Source organism: Euleptes europaea, chromosome 2, assembly GCF_029931775.1.
Source record: "Euleptes europaea isolate rEulEur1 chromosome 2, rEulEur1.hap1, whole genome shotgun sequence".
Taxonomy (NCBI): Eukaryota; Metazoa; Chordata; class Lepidosauria; order Squamata; family Sphaerodactylidae; genus Euleptes; species Euleptes europaea.
Genome location: NC_079313.1, coordinates 12,447,792 through 12,463,301, shown reverse-complemented (window position 1 = coordinate 12,463,301; position 15,510 = coordinate 12,447,792). Strand labels below are relative to the sequence as shown.

The 15,510-nt window shown below is 48.8% G+C and overlaps 1 protein-coding gene across 2 annotated transcripts in view; it reads right to left on the bottom strand.

The window, feature by feature from the left end:
* The window catches only part of RAB11B (RAB11B, member RAS oncogene family), a 95,690-nt gene that overhangs the window by 66,516 nt on the left and 13,664 nt on the right, over window positions 1-15,510 (bottom strand). The window contains exons 3-5 of one of the 2 annotated variants that reach the window (XM_056867586.1): window positions 11,927-12,120; window positions 8,937-9,017; window positions 5,201-5,389 (exon numbers count right to left, since the gene is read on the bottom strand). In XM_056867586.1, the coding sequence (XP_056723564.1) occupies window positions 5,244-5,389; window positions 8,937-9,017; window positions 11,927-12,120 (421 nt within the window). In that variant the 3' untranslated portion in view covers window positions 5,201-5,243. Of the gene's footprint in view, window positions 1-5,153; window positions 5,390-8,936; window positions 9,018-11,926; window positions 12,121-15,510 lie in introns of those variants that run through there. The other variant, XM_056867585.1, reaches the window with a different exon arrangement.

Here is a 15,510-nt window from a genome sequence, read left to right as displayed (position 1 = left end):
CCTTCGGGATCGAACTCAGGTCGTGAGCACAGCTTGGACTGCAGTTTACCACTCTGCGCCACGGGGCACCTAGTTTAGGTATACTAATACATAAAAGAATAGTAATATAAAGGCGGTAGATTTATTCTGTATATGAAGTAGTCTAGTACAGAGCAGCAAACGAAGAATAAATGTAAAGTATAGAATGGGAAACAAATTGTATTGAGTATTGTATCGATAAACAGCCTGAGTAGTGGAAATATCGATGAAGGACTTAGATGGATTATTAATTAAATAAATGTCTAGTACAATGTGAACAATTAACTCAAACCGAACTCCCTGGAAGATCAGATATACTGTATGTATGTGAATGACTGAGTACATCATGTGTGGTTTTAAAAAAAAAATCTAATAAAAAATGTTTTTTTAAAAACCTTGCAGTTGGCACAGTACTATCAAATAATATTGGGTGGGGGTGATTGCGCTGTAAGTTTCCCTAACAGAAAACAACTGGCAACGGCCTCTGAACATCCACAATCCTCCCATCCTTAATGCAGACACTTATTTTTATTATTTTTTAAAATTTCTAGCCCACCCTCCCCAGCCGAAACTAGGCTAAGGGGGGGTAACAACATAAAACCTGTCCGTTGTGAGAGTCAAGTGTTATGCTAGACTTCGTGAGAGTCAAGTGTTATGCTAGACTTCGATCAGGGAGCTTTGGATCTGAATGGCTACCGAAGCCTTGAGAATGACAACTGCGTACTCCTCAGGTGGCTGGGAAATAGGATAATCCCCTGCATGTCTCCCCAGAGCAAACAGGATATCATAGAATCATGGAGTTGGGACCACCAGGGCCATCTAGTTCATCCCCCTGCAGGAAATTCACAACTACCTCCCCCCCCCCCACACACACACACATGCCCAGTGACCCCTACTCCATGCCCAGATGTCCCAGATGCCCTCCCTCTCATCATCTGCCTAAGGTCATAGAATCAGCGTTGCTGACAGATGGCCATCTAGCCTCTGCTTAAAAACCTCCAGGGAAGGAGAGCTCACCACCTCCCAAGGAAGCCTGTTCCACTGAGGAACCACTCTAACTGTTAGAAGGTGAGGAGTCAACAGCATACCTTCGGGGAAACATGTAGTGATCGCAAACCCTCCCTCTTACAAGAGGACTAAAATTTCAAACTGTGTGAGTTTGTTCAGGAAGATACAAATCCCTTATGGACATGCCTGAAGAAGCAAAAAAAAAATATTACTCATCCTGTTGGATATGGAAGTCCCCACTGACCCTCAACCATTATTTAATTTCAGCCTCCCCTTCTGGTTTCAGCAGGCATAGATTCATAGCCGTAACACCCAGAAGAGTCTCCCCCCCAAAAAACACACACACAAAGGTATCAGAGATTCTCAGGGAGTTCTATGCATCATTAGGTTCTTTTCCTACAGAATCACAGCCAGGGCAGAGAGTATAACGCCGCATCTGCTCTCGTCTTAGAACAACAGACAGGCACACCGCTTGGTTTGGCAATCTTTATATCCACAATACATAATAACCATGCACAAAAGTCAAAATGAGTATTTACATGGGAAATTGCACTTAACAGAAGTCAGCAGGAAGCAAACGAGGGGGGAGAACCTTTTTTCCCACAAAACCGATGTGACCGCCCAGTGACCTGTGGAGTGTTCGACGGCCTCCTCCTCGATACAAAGCAGTCACGGAAGAGGCCACGGAGCCTTTCTTGAGTCCTGCCCGCCCCGTGACAAGCTGCACTACTGCCGGAGGAGCCCTTTATTGTGCCCCCAGCCCCTTTCTGGATTTGCCCCCCAAAAAAAACCATTGTGGGGTTTCGTCATTGTCAAAAAAAAAAAGTGCAACCTTGCATATGAGAGCTGGGACCTTCCCCATCCTCAGCACAGGCACGGGCGTGCTATCTGGGAGAAAAAAAGCAGAGACCAAAAGGAGGCTGCCCCTGTTGCTGAGGGCTCAGGATTGTTCCGGCTCCCCTGTTCCCTCAGAGCAGTTTGGACACGCTGGAGAGGTCAGGACACTTGGCCCGAGAGGAAGGAGTGGGATAAGCGCATATAGAAAGAGCTTTCCCTCCCTCTCGAGTCAAGCGGGGGGCCAAGAAAAAAAATACAGCAGGATTTAGACACCTCTTGTGTTGTCTGACTGCTTCTGGGTTCCCCGGCACAAACCCAGCCCTACCCGGCCTCAGGACTCTACCCACCAGTTACCACTGCCCTGGAGGGAAGATAGGTTTCGTTCTCTCTCTCCTGTAGGCCTGGGTCTTTCGTCTCAAGACCCCCGGCCGGAGGGTTGCAGAGTGCGGCAAGTCTCCCACAGAAAGGGAGGCCCGACTGCAAGTGAAGACACGGGATGGCAAAGGGATACGGAGCTCTCCCCACCCCACCCCCCGCTTTCCTGAACCAGCTTCGGTGGGGGCAGCAGACACATGTGGCTAAGGAAATGAGGCCTGAGAAGCGGGACATGGGGTCAGTAGCTCAACTCCCTCTGTGGCCACTGGCTGCTCAGACCTTGAGACCTCTGCCTGCTCATCCAACCCCCATGCGACATAATCCTCCTACACTCTAGTAAATCCCCGAAGCTCAACAAGCAGCATCCTGGAATTATTCCTCAGCAACGTACAGGAAAGACACTACAGCTTTCCCAGCCATTAGACGGCATAAATCTGTCAAGGGGTAAACGGTGAAATGGTGCGGGGGGGCTAATGCCCTTTAATCATGCGACCCTCTTGCCTTTATTTATCTGGCTATACTTGAAGAGGCTTTTAGACTCCTAAAGTGGAAGCCCGCTCCAGAGAGGGGAGAACTGGAGCCTTTTAACTTCCCAAACCAACTCAAAAGCAGCAACCGAGGCTGACCTCCTTGAGATGGGGAGTGTGTGTCTGTTATACACTTAGCTGAATGCAACCGTGTTTCCCGATTACAGCTTCATTAGAGTGCCTGTGTTCCTCATGTGTGTGTGTGTATGGGGGGAGGCAGATCAGGCCAGAGGAAAAAACAAATCCTTCTTAAGGGGTGGGTGGGTGGGGGAAGACACACACACACACACAAGACCTAACTGCAGCGACAACCCTTTTGCCAGCGGCGAGTGAATCATCCTGGGAGACACTGCTGGTGGCCAATGAAAAGGCAGCTCCGAAGGTCAAAGCAGCCGCTGCAGAGAATAAAGCTTAGGCTGCTCAGAGCTCTTCCCCACCCACCCCCCAAAAAAGAATTTATCAAACAAGAAGAAATTGGACACAAGCGTGTCTCTGCAGCCTGGGCAAACAGCACCGCAGGCTCCCTCCTCTGGGTCTCGCGTGTGCGTTATGACTCAGCAGCCCCAGAACCCAGACAGGGACTCTCTCCTGATTCAGCCTGGCTGGACGGGCGAGCCTGCTGTCTCCTTCCCGAGAGACTGCAAATCAAAGGATGCTCCCGACCAGCCCAGCCTAGCGGCTAAAACTCCCCAAGGGGCAGAGGGGAGAACGATGAGATAACCCGTCACTTGCTCCTGCAGGCCAAGAAAGGCCACAAAACCAGATAAGCGGTAGGAGAAGTCTGTGGGATCATTTTCGCCTAACTGCCAAAAAGCGGTCAGGAGCCCCCAACCTTGAACCCAAGCCTACACACACGTATACAACCCCAAAAAACTAATTTGGCAAACACAGCTAAATCTAGGAAGCAGGATTTGAAACCACCACCACCCCAAATTCCAAGTGCTACTAGGCAGCAATTGCAGTTTCCCACCTTCGCTGTTAACCTGTCGTCGCCCCATCCCACCAGCATCCCCCATTGTCCCAAAACTCTAGCAGGTGACAAGGAAAAACTAACACGGATCTTCTCGAACTAGTAAAATGAATGGCTGGGGAGGGCAAGAGAAGAAGAAAAAAGAAAAGCGATAGAAAGCCTTTTTCCATCCGTTTGTTTAAGTTTTGGTGGTGTTTTAGCCCTGCATGATGTCAGAGTTCTGGTACATCATATTATAAGCAATACAATCATTCAGAATGAAAAAAAAAGTTTTTCTCGAAAAAAGGACCATTTGGGAGAACGGGATGAGAAGCGACGACAGCCCGGGGGGGGGAGGGAGAAGGCAATCGGCTCCGAGATGCTTTTGCTTAAAGTGTTACCAAAAAAAAAAAAGTTACCCAGTTCTTTACAACTATTATCAGTCAAGAGCCTTACCAGTGCGAGTTATGTACATGGCATGAAAAAATATTGCTACACACTCACTCCAGGGTTAGTTTTGTTTGTTTTGCACGCACAAGGGAGAAGGGAAGAGGGATGAGACCGGGGGAATAGAGCAGCATGCAGAGAGAGAAAGACAGAGACAGAATCTGTGAGGTCTCCAAGGAAAGATTTCTCTACATAGCAAAGCAGCGTCGTTTCTACAGACTGTAAGACGGCTCTACCGAAGCCATTAGGCTGATACTTTGTACAGGAGGCTGATTAACGGAAAGCCCTAAAGGGGGGAGAAGCACTAGAAGCCACTTCATATACAGCCTTCACACAGCTGGGGAGGGCCAAAAAAAACAGAACGCGAAGGCATACTTCATTGCTCCCAATCTGGAAAACAAAGAGACGGAGGACGTGAGTGTAAACGCTTCCACGGGTCGGGAAGCAGGGAGAACTGTACAGCGCAAGACCGACTCTGAATTAAGGGAGGGGGGAGAGAGGATATTTTCAACAGCTTTTTGAGGGGCATGAGAGTAGCAGGAACCTAAAACCAAGTCTTCTCCCAACAGGCTGGAACACTGAGGGGTTGGTGGAATGGGTTATTCCTTGGCTTTGATTTGCCCGGGCCCCTGTGGAAGAATCTACAGTCCCTGCCCCCAAGTGCAGTTATTTCTTCTGCCCCTACAACAACAACGCCCCAAAAAAGGCTCCTTCCATACCCACAAGTGAGAAAAAGAAAGTTAAAGAGTATATTGGGGGGGGGGGGTCACTGTGTCCAGTAGGTATTTTGTAAGCAAGAGAACGCCAAGCCCCCAACAGTCTACCAACTCAATATTTATCATTCAACCCCCCCCCACTTTTTTTTAAAGAAAACACATTCTAACAGGATTCACCGGAGGCAAAGGAATGCTAGCCCTTTGGGCATCACTCTAAGATGAGTGGGAAGGAGTGGGGTGGAGTGGAATGGGGTTGTGAAAATGAAACGCGGGTCACTGAATGACAGGAGACACTGGAGGAGGAGTGCGCATGAGTTTCTAAGTGAAGCACAGGCAATGTGAGAGGCAGGAGCGTGTCCTGGGAGGTCACAGGTTCTGGCAACACTGGAGTTTGTTGGATTTCTGTCCGTCGGTGGTGGGGGGCACGCTGATGTCCACCACGTTGTTTCCAGGAGACTCGTCATGGGCAGATCGGTCTGCAATCTGTTTCTGGGACACGATGCGGTAGATCTCTGCAAAGAAAAGGGAGACTCAAAGGGGCTCAAGTATAGACCTGTGTTTCCTTCAGGTGGAAAGAACCCAGCCGGGGGATCAGCACCAACAAAGGGCAGTACATAAGCACATAAGAAAGGCCAAGCTGGATCAGACCCAGGCCCATCAAGTCCAGCAGTCTGTTCACACAGCGGCCAACCAGGTGCCTCCAGGAAGCCCACAAGCAAGACGACTGCAGTAGCATTATCCTGCCTGTGTTCCACAGCACCTAATATATCAGGCCTGCTCCTCTGACCCTGGAGAGAATAGGTATGCATCATGACTAGTATCCATTTTGACTAGTAGCCATGGATAGCCCTCTCCTCCATGAACATGTCCACTCAAAGCCTTCCAAGTTGGCAGCCATCACAACATCCTGGGGCAGGGAATTCCACAATTTAACTATGCGTTGTGTGAAGAAATCCTTCCTTCACTACACTACAACTGGTAGTGACGGGCAAGTACAAAACATCGAAGAACAGCTACAATAGGCGTCTTCCTACACATCTAAATGAGATACGGTGTGGTGTAGTGGTTAAGGTGTTGAAGTAGGATCTGGGGAAACCCGGGTTCGAATCCCCACTCTGCCATGGAAACTTGATGGGTGACTTTTGGCCAGTTACACAGTCTCAAGTATTTGGACGGGAGACCTCTAGAGGCATGAGTCGGAGGCAGGCAATGGCAAACCACCTTTGACCGTCTCTTGCCTTAAACTCTATGAGGCCGCCATAAGTCAGCTGTGACTTGATGGCAAAACAAAACAAAAAAATCTAAATGGGCCCTCAGGAAAAAAAAAAAATCTTTTTTTTTTACTGCTACTCTCTCAGCCTGAACAGAAAAGTCTGAAGTCTGAGGTCTTTTCAGATCACCTACTTACCTAGTCCCTTTAACTGGAGATGCCAGGGATTGAACCTGGGACCTTCTGCATGCCAAGCAGAGGCTCTACCACTGAGCCACCCCCCAAGACACCTCTCAGTGGCCTCCCAAGAAGCAGCCAAGGAAGCCTAGGGGGTACCACATCATGCCATCTGACGATCCACTTGGTGTTAAGAGTGGCGGACTTTAATCACGTGAACTGGTTTGGTTTCCCCATTCCTACATATGAAGCCTGCTGGGTGACCTTGGGCTAGTCACAGTTCTTTTGGAGCTCTCTCAGCCCCACCTACCTCACAAGGTGTCTGCTGTGGGGGAGGAAGGGAAGGGAATTGTTAGCCAGTTTGATTCTCCTTAAAAGGTAGCGAAAATTGGCATATAAAAACCAACTCTTCTTGTTTCAGCCAGGGGAGAAGGGAGAAGGTACATATCCCTCCCTGCCCCACTACACTCTCTACCCTGATGGCTGCATCACCCAATAAGGAAATAAGACAGGCCTGTATACTGTGGTGCTCTCATATCTCCCACAAGCCACACTCCTCTTCTTTTTGATTGCATAAACACACTGCAGGGAGTCACAAATGGCCCTGGGTTCCCAAGACAGTACACATGCAATTAAAACAAAAACAAGGAGGGCTCTCCCCTGGAAGCACCAGCTATTCCCGTGAGCGTGTGAAGCACTCCCGCTGTCAGCAATGAAGCTTGCTGAAAAGCAGCTGGGGGGATGCACTTCACTCGTCATGGCAAAGCAGCCAGCCGGCAGAGAGAGCTGGGTCCCTGGAGCAATGCCATCGGCCCTTGGACAGCGGCAGAGCCCCTGGCTCTGTACACGGAAGATCCCGGGTTTAATCTCCACTCAATCTCAGGCACTGACAAAGATCTCTCTCTCTTTCTCTGCCTCAAGGCACCCAAGGAGGAGGAGAAGAATCACAGAATCACAGAGTTGGAAGGGGCCATACAGGCCATCTAGTCTAACCCCCTGCTCAATGCAGGATCAGCCTAGAGCATCTCTGACGAGTGCTTGTCCAGCCTCTGCTTAAAAACTGACAGTGAGGGGGAGCTCACCACCTCCCTAGGAAGCTGATTCCACTGTCAAATAATGCTTACTGTAAAAAACTTTTCCTGATATACAGCCGGTACCTTTCCGCCCACAATTTAAACCCATTCTTGCGAGTACTATCCTCTGCTGCCAACAGGTACAGCTCCCTGCCCTCCTCTAAGTATTTGAAGGGCTGTCACTTAAAGAGAGCAATCATGTCCTCCCTCAACCTCTTCTCCAGACATGAGTGGCAGACGCTAATCTGGTGAACTGGATTTGTTTCCCCACTCCTACACATGAAGCCAGCTGGGTGACCTTGGGCTAGTCACAGGTCTTGCAGAGCCCTCTCAGCCCCACCTACCTCACAGGGTGTCTGTTGTGGGGAGGGGAAGGGAAGGTAATTGTAAGCCAGTTTGATTCTGCCTTAGGTGGTGGAGAAAGTCAGCATATAAAAACCAATTCTTCTTCTTCTACTACTACTAAACATTCCCAACTCCCTTAGCCTTTCCTCATGGGGCTTGATCTCCAGGCCCCTGATCAAGAAGAAGAGTTGGTTTTTATACCCTTTTTCTCCCTTTAAGGAGTCTCAAAGTGGCTTACAGTCGCCTTCCCTTCCCGCCCTCCCACAACAGACACCTTGTGAGGTAGGTCGGGCTGAGTTAGGAGAGAACTGTGACTAGCTCAAGGTCACCCAGCAGGCTTCATGTCAAAGAGTGGGAAATCAAACCCGGTTCTCCAGATTAAGTCCACCGCTCTTAAACATTGCACCACACTGGCTCTCGACAATACCGGCCTTGATACAACAGTGATCCAGTTCTGCATAAGGCAACTTCAGAGGCTCCCAACATTAACCCCCCTACCATACGTGTGCATCAAATCAGGGCCTCGTGGTTACCAACTATTTACACAACACAAGCTTCTCCAATAGAAGCAGGGCCTTTCCAGCTGTGGCTCAGGGGAACCTTTTTTCTCCACCCTCGGAACACCCCACCAGGGAAGAGGAATGGAAGGCAACCAGAGACATGGAGAACCATCTGAAGATGCTAGAACAAAGCAAGAAGCTAGTACCCAAACTCATCTCCCTGTGCTAAGGTGGAGGCAGAACAACTGCCCGGATGTTCCTGGCCTGCTGGCTTTATTCCCATCATACAATTTTAACTTTATTATGCATTTGTACTGCATCCTGCTGGAAAAGCAGGATGCAATATAGACCTATACCCATATGATCTATCAAACGGGTAAATATCACTCAAGTGAACACATGAAGACACCTTCAACTGAATCAGACCATTGGTCCATCAAGGACAGTTTTGTCTAGCCAGACTGGCAGCGGTTCTCCAGGAACTCAGGTGGAGGTCTTTCATATCACCTGCTACCTGATCCTTTTAAATGGAGATGTCGAGGGGATTGATCCTGGGACCTTCCACACACACCAAGCAGATGTTCTGCTACTGGGCTCCAGCACCTCCTCGGCTTGCTAAACCATCAAACCGCCGGAAGAGCCGTGTGGCAGGCCTGGGTGTTGGCATCAGCCTACAGCCTGCCCCACACCCTTTCCACCCCAACCCGCTTCCACATGCTCCTCCACTTTGGCTTCTCCTGCCTGGAGTTCTTACCTGTGAGAATGTTCTTGAAAGCTTCTTCTACATTTGTCGAATCGAGCGCTGAAGTTTCGATGAAGGACAGGTTGTTTTTTTCTGGCAGGAAGTGGGGGGGGGAAGAGAGAGTTATTTATTTTGACTTCTAGCTCCAGGGCTCGAGACAATGGATTTTAATCAATAGGTGGATGTTTCCCCTCCTTCTCCCTTTATTCTCCAGACCCTTGAGGAGGGGGAATAAAAACAGGTGAAATGAATTAAAGCTGAGATATGGATTATTGTGTTCACCTAAGGGTACGACCTCCGCCTGCCTTGTCTCCCTTTCCCAACTTAGCCTCTGAGCTTCTCAGTTAAACATGTTTCCTTTAGCTTGCCCTGTAGAACCACCACGAACCGTTGATAGCAGCTAGAATCAATTAACTGCAGCGTCTTGTGCTCGTTGTCTGCTGTTTTAGGAATCCAGTTCTGCCCGCTCTACCCAAACTCCTCAGCATCTCCCTCAGCAAAGCTCTCTGGACTTAACCCTTGTAACTAGGTAGGTAGATAGTTTTATTGTACATGGCCATAGGCCTTTACAAACTATTTTTTTATAATATTAAAAGTACTTTTAAGGCCTTTACAATCTAAAATATTACTACAATGAGTTAAAGTTCATAAAACTAATAAAATACAGAAAATGTTAAAATTCTCAAATTACACCCAACATTCCGTTTCTCATTAAAACAACATATATATAAAACAAGGAGGATAAAATTTGGCTCTAACCATCTTTTCTTTTTAAAAAAAGTTTCTATTCGTTTAATGGCTTTCTTTGCCCTAATTTTCCTGGCCGCCAAAGCATAAAGAGCCACTTTTCGGGATACAAATGAATCCACATCTGATATCCAAAAAAAAGTTAATTTCTCAGCATCAGATGAAGATCGCAGAATAGTTAATGGTGAACCTTTATGCCCTTGTTCTGATGGGAGTATAGAGACCCTTGAACATGTTATGTTTGACTGTAAAATTGATAGCAAGATACAAGAAGCCATTTCCTCTATAATGGCTGGCTATCCAGGAAGATCTAGAGCAATTCGTTTTTTTAACATGCTCTCAGATAAGGACATGGAGCTAACCTTTAAAGTGGCCAAATTTGGATGGTGAGCTATGAAGACTAGGCGAGCATGGGTTGAAAATGGATTAGCGATTCTATATTTATATTGACTGCAATTGTGTATCTTATTTTTAAATCATGTTCTTAATGGCTCTCTTATGAGTGAATGACTATTTTTGATAAGTATTTATTGGTGTATGTAGTAGTTATCCTTTTACCATGTATACCTTTTTATTGCTGGTCTTGGACCGTATTAAAGTATCTATCTAACTTATTCCTAGGCTCAATATATAGCGCACAAGCCAGTACGTAATGGGGTAGATCTTCCACTGAGCTGCCGCATATGCAAATACGCTGAGCCAGTGGTTTGTTTTTTTAGAAGCAACCAGCGAAATCGCAGTGAGGTAAATGCTACCCTAAGACTAACTGTTACCGCACTAGGTATTCCCAGCGATGTAAAGAGTTTGGAAAGGTTATAAAAAACATTGCTTTAAAAGGGTTTTTGGATGCCACGGCTAAAAAATGGTTGGAAGACATCTTCACAGCTAAAGGGGCCAAACAAAGTGCGAACAGTATTTTTTATAACAGTTTCAAATTTAATACATCGGTGGGAATACCTAGTGCGGTAACAGCCTCTGAGGTGTTACATCAGCTAGATAAGGAGCTCTAAGATGGTCTTTTTTTAGAAGACTGTACCATGGGGCGAATTTCACATGGGCAACTAAATGGCTCTCAATTAAGGTGTCTGGCCCTCGTAACTAAGGAATGCAGGCAACGCACTCCAAGTACTCTGTCAACAGCAAAGACAACAGCCGTTGCTTTAATTAGCATCCCTACTTCGTCAAGCCTTCCCCCCCCCCCACCCGCATTGCTCCTGTGCCCCAACTCCCCGAGACTTTGGAAAGGGCCACCTCGTGAGTGAAATCATGACCGCCTCTCAGCAATTTACACAAAGCTTTCCTGCAAGGAGCCATGATCCCTATCTGCCACAAAACAAGGGGGGGGGACTTAACCCTGCAGGACCTTCAGGAATTCCACAGGGCCTGCAAGACAGAGCTATTCTACCAGGCTTATGGTTGAGGGTAGAAACAGTTCTCGCTATAATTACTGGCCCCCCTAATCCTCCCCCCCTTCCCCACTGCTGAGCGCCACCCCCGCTTATACCACCTTGGGGGGGGTGAGATTCATCTGCCACCTGGAGATGGCTATTTTTGGGTTTTTAGCGCCTCTGAGGGGCATTACTGTCCTATTTACTAGATTGATTTGGGCTATTTTAAATTGTATTTCAAATTATATTTTTAATGTGTTATTGTTTTTATTATGTTTTAGATTGTGTAAGCCGCTCTGAGCCCAACCTTCGGGTTGGGGAGAGCGGGGTAGAAATGCAAAAAAATAAATACAATAAAAATAAATAAAAACTGAAGAATTAAGTACCAGCATACATAAGGGCTAGAATAAATACTAAGTATGAATGATCTTATGTAGATGTATATAATGTATTTATTACACAAATAAGACACACACTAAAATAATCAAGCACCTAGACCCAAAGTGAGACCATATTTAGGTCTAAATGTTTGGTTATTTTTTGTGTCTATTTGTGTTACATGTTCATACGCACATTAGAAATACAGAGACTATATTAGGGCCTTAGATGTATATAATATATTTATTACAGTAAAAATCAACATCTTCATAAGATCATTCATACTTAGTATTTATTCTGGACCTTATGTATTCTGGTTCGTGACCTTAAGGTACTTAATTTGCCATGATCCCTGTCACCTTCCAGATGCAGAATTTGAAAAGATGCACTCCGCCCCTCAGAGCCCAGAGAACAAGGCTGCAGCAAACACCTGCTGCTCAAAGGCAGCATCCCTGAACCCGGTGGCCAAAGCCACGGAGGCCAACCAACCTGCAAACGCGCGGGCCTCATCTGTGGGCACAGCCCTCAAGTGACGCAAGTCGCTCTTGTTCCCCACCAGCATGATGACAATGTTGTTATCCGCGTGATCCCGGAGCTCCTTCAGCCAGCGTTCCACGTTCTCGTACGTCAGGTGCTTGGCGATGTCATAAACCAGAAGCGCCCCAACAGCTCCACGGTAGTATCTGAAAACAGCGCGACAAAGAGGAACTCACAAAGGGGCACAGGGCACAGCCCTGAACAGGCAGGGGAGGTGCGCGGGAACTCAATCAGCTTTTATGCATGGCTTTTACCCTCGCGGTCACCCCTCCAACGTCGGGTCTTTGTGTAGATTATGCATGCCGTTTCCGACTGTCAGAGGCTGCCTCGCTCTCCCCCCTGCGTTTCCCCATGTTCTGCCCACGTTTTTAAATTCAAGATAAAACAGGTCCCTGAAAACAAAGGCAAAACATGGAGAAATGCAGGGGGAGAGCACCGCGACCTCTGACAGTTGGAAACGGCATACATAATCAAAACAAAGACCCAAAGTCGTTGGAGGGGTGACTGTGAGGGAAACAGCCACGCATAAAAGACCAATGGGAGAAGGCCCAGAAGGCAGAGGAGTCATAGGATTGAAGCCAGTCTGGCCTATTATGGCCCAATGTCAGGCTGCTATCTCGGTTTCGTTATTGCCTCTGTCTCTGCGCTGTATTGTCTGGCCCCCAAGGTCGCATACCTAGGCCTGGGAACTCAGCTCCTGGGAAACTGTATTCAGCCTATGCTTGTAATCTCCCGCCTTTTCTGCCTTATATTATCTCCCAGCTAGTGAGTCTCTCATAGCTGTCATTTTATTCGTTTGCACTGTATGCCTATTTGACCAGTAAAAGCCATCTGTTTGGACTCTATATGACTTTGTGGTGATTTCTGGTTCTGTGGGCCAAGGGCTGACATTATGACAGCTAACACTTCACCATTCTACTAGCCAGGCTGGAGCCCAGGGGGGTTCGCCTGCCACTTGGATGGGAGCTGTGCAGCTCTCCAGGTGATCTACTACCCTGGAGCCCTTCTCTGAGGATCCTACTCTGTTACAAGACTTAATCGCTGAACATTTCCGGACGACCCGAGAGGTTTGCCGCTTGAGGGGACTGGTACAGGAACAGTGGCAATCTCTTACAGGAACTCTCTGGATGTTAACGTCGGAGGATACTGATACTCGCTTAGATCTTCAAGACTTGGATCAATTACTGGACGATGCCCGGTTGGCAACTGAGGATTTACAAATATTAACTGGACTTTTGGATAATCTTATTTCTCGAGAAACTCTTTCTACCATGGCGGGAGCCCCGCCGGAGGGTTTTTCCCTGATCCCGGATGCAGCCAGCTGTCAGGCTGAGGCCAAGCGAGTCGCTATTAGCACCGCTCTTCTCCTTGTGGAATGTACAAAGGACACCCCGGTAGCCACCTTGGCTCAAGTTTTGACCTCGACTTTTGGAGCCGAGGCACCCGCACTGGCGGTTCGAGTACAACCTCTGCTGGGCGGGGAACCCGACCCCATACTCTCACTCCTGGAGACAGAACTTTTACCGCGCATTACGGCAGAGACTGCCCTAAGACTTGAGAACGCCAAAGTTCTTGCGGATCAGCAAGCCGCCGAAGTGGCTAAGGTCGCAAGAGAGAGAGAAGCTGCGGAAGTAGCCAGGGCGGCTGCAGCAAGGATTAGGGATCGAGCGAACGTGGACACGCGCCCCAAGGACAATGTACAAGGGCTATCAGGTCTGTCTTTTTCCCCGGCGTTTGTCCCGTCGCGCGCGACCCAACGCGCACGCCGTTTGGCTGACCGACGTCGAGACTCAGGAGAGTCTGAAGACAAGGATCTATATGGGGATAGCTCTCAATGGGCCACAAGCTTCCGGACCAGTAAACCTCATCTTACTGGTGGCCCAAGTGAGGAGGTTCATCTCTTACGAGCCCAGAATCGGGAGCTCTCCGACCGTGTTGATCAACTCCAGGAACTAATGGAACGTATGCTTCAGGAGAACAGGCAATTACAACAAACCCTGATAGCTCAGAGACAGCCCGTTCCGATACCGGGTCAGGGGGTACCCGTACAGCCACCCGCTAATGTGCCTGCTCCACCCTTGCCTCCTGGAGCTCCTGCTATTCCTCCGCCCGGACCACCCGTGCAACCACCCGCTAATGTGCCTGCTCCACCCTTGCCTCCTGGAGCTCCTGTTGTTCCTCCGCCCGGACCACCCGTGCAACCGGGCCAACCTGCGCCCGGCCCTTGGAAGCAACTCAAATTGAGGACTACGTATGACGGATCTCTCGAGACTTTGCCTTGTTTCTTGCATCAAGTGGACAGTTATATGCGAGAACAAGGACAACTTTTCCCCACGGAAGATAGCCGGGTGCGTTACGTAGCTTCCCTTCTGACAGGTAAAGCGGCTGACTGGATGGTCCTCCAGTTTGACACCCGCTCTCGTGCTATTCGTTCCCTCAACAACTTCATGACTGCCCTGAGAAGGAGGTTTGAGGACCCCTTCCTGGGGGAAAGAGCCAAAACGGAACTCTTACAATTAAAACAAGGCTCTGCTACAGTTCGAGAATTTGCCGATGAATTTCAACGACTGGCAAGTAAAATTGTAGGTTGGCCCGAAACCACCCTGATCCATCATTTCAGGGAAGCCTTGCATCCTGACATTCTGAACTGGTCTTACATGCGGGGCGATCCCGATACCCTCGAAGACTGGATCCTATTAGCCGAGGAAGTGGAAAGCCGCCGACGCTTTATTTCTCTCGTTCGTCAAAAGCACAAGGAAAAAGGCACCCAAAAGCCTCAACCCAAGGCACCACTGCTCGTCCCACGAAATCCCCCACGTCCCCCCCAGGAACGTGAAGCCCGATTTCAGAGGGGTGCCTGTCTTACTTGCGGAGAAATGGGCCACTTTGCAGCCGTTTGCCCGCGCCGCCAGGAATTATTTCGTCCCAGCACGACAACCCGCGCCCGAGGTCGTCCACCACGCAGAGGCACCGCGGCCACCCGCAGTGCAGCTCCGGGAAGACCCACACCCTCTGCACTCCATGCCGGGGACCCAGCCTCCCTGCCTACTACCAACGACCCCGCCGGGTCTCGGATTACAAGTGCCCCATTGGGGGACAGCTTTCCCTCTTCGGATGAGGAAAATCCTTGGATTTCTCCAGCCTTAAACCTGGAATCTCCCCTCGACTTGTCAAAAAACGGCTCCGGTCTGTGGTGAATGGAGCGTCTCCACAGACCTCTCAGGATCTTCCTATCAAACCGAATGCTCCTACCAAAATCAAAGAAGTGGACTCCACCGTCTACGTGGATGCAGTTTTACAACACCTTAACGGTGGTCCACAACTCCCCGTCAAAGCACTAATTGACTCCGGTTGCTGTCGCACTCTCATAAGCGAAGCCACTTTTGCTGCACTCAGAGCCGACTCTGAGGCTTTACCCGCCCCCGTCCAATTTGCCCAAATGGACGGAAGCCATTTCCAGGGGGGTCCAGTTGATCACCGCACCATAGGGGTGGCAATGGGAATTGGTTCCCACTGGGAACAAATAGACTTCACTA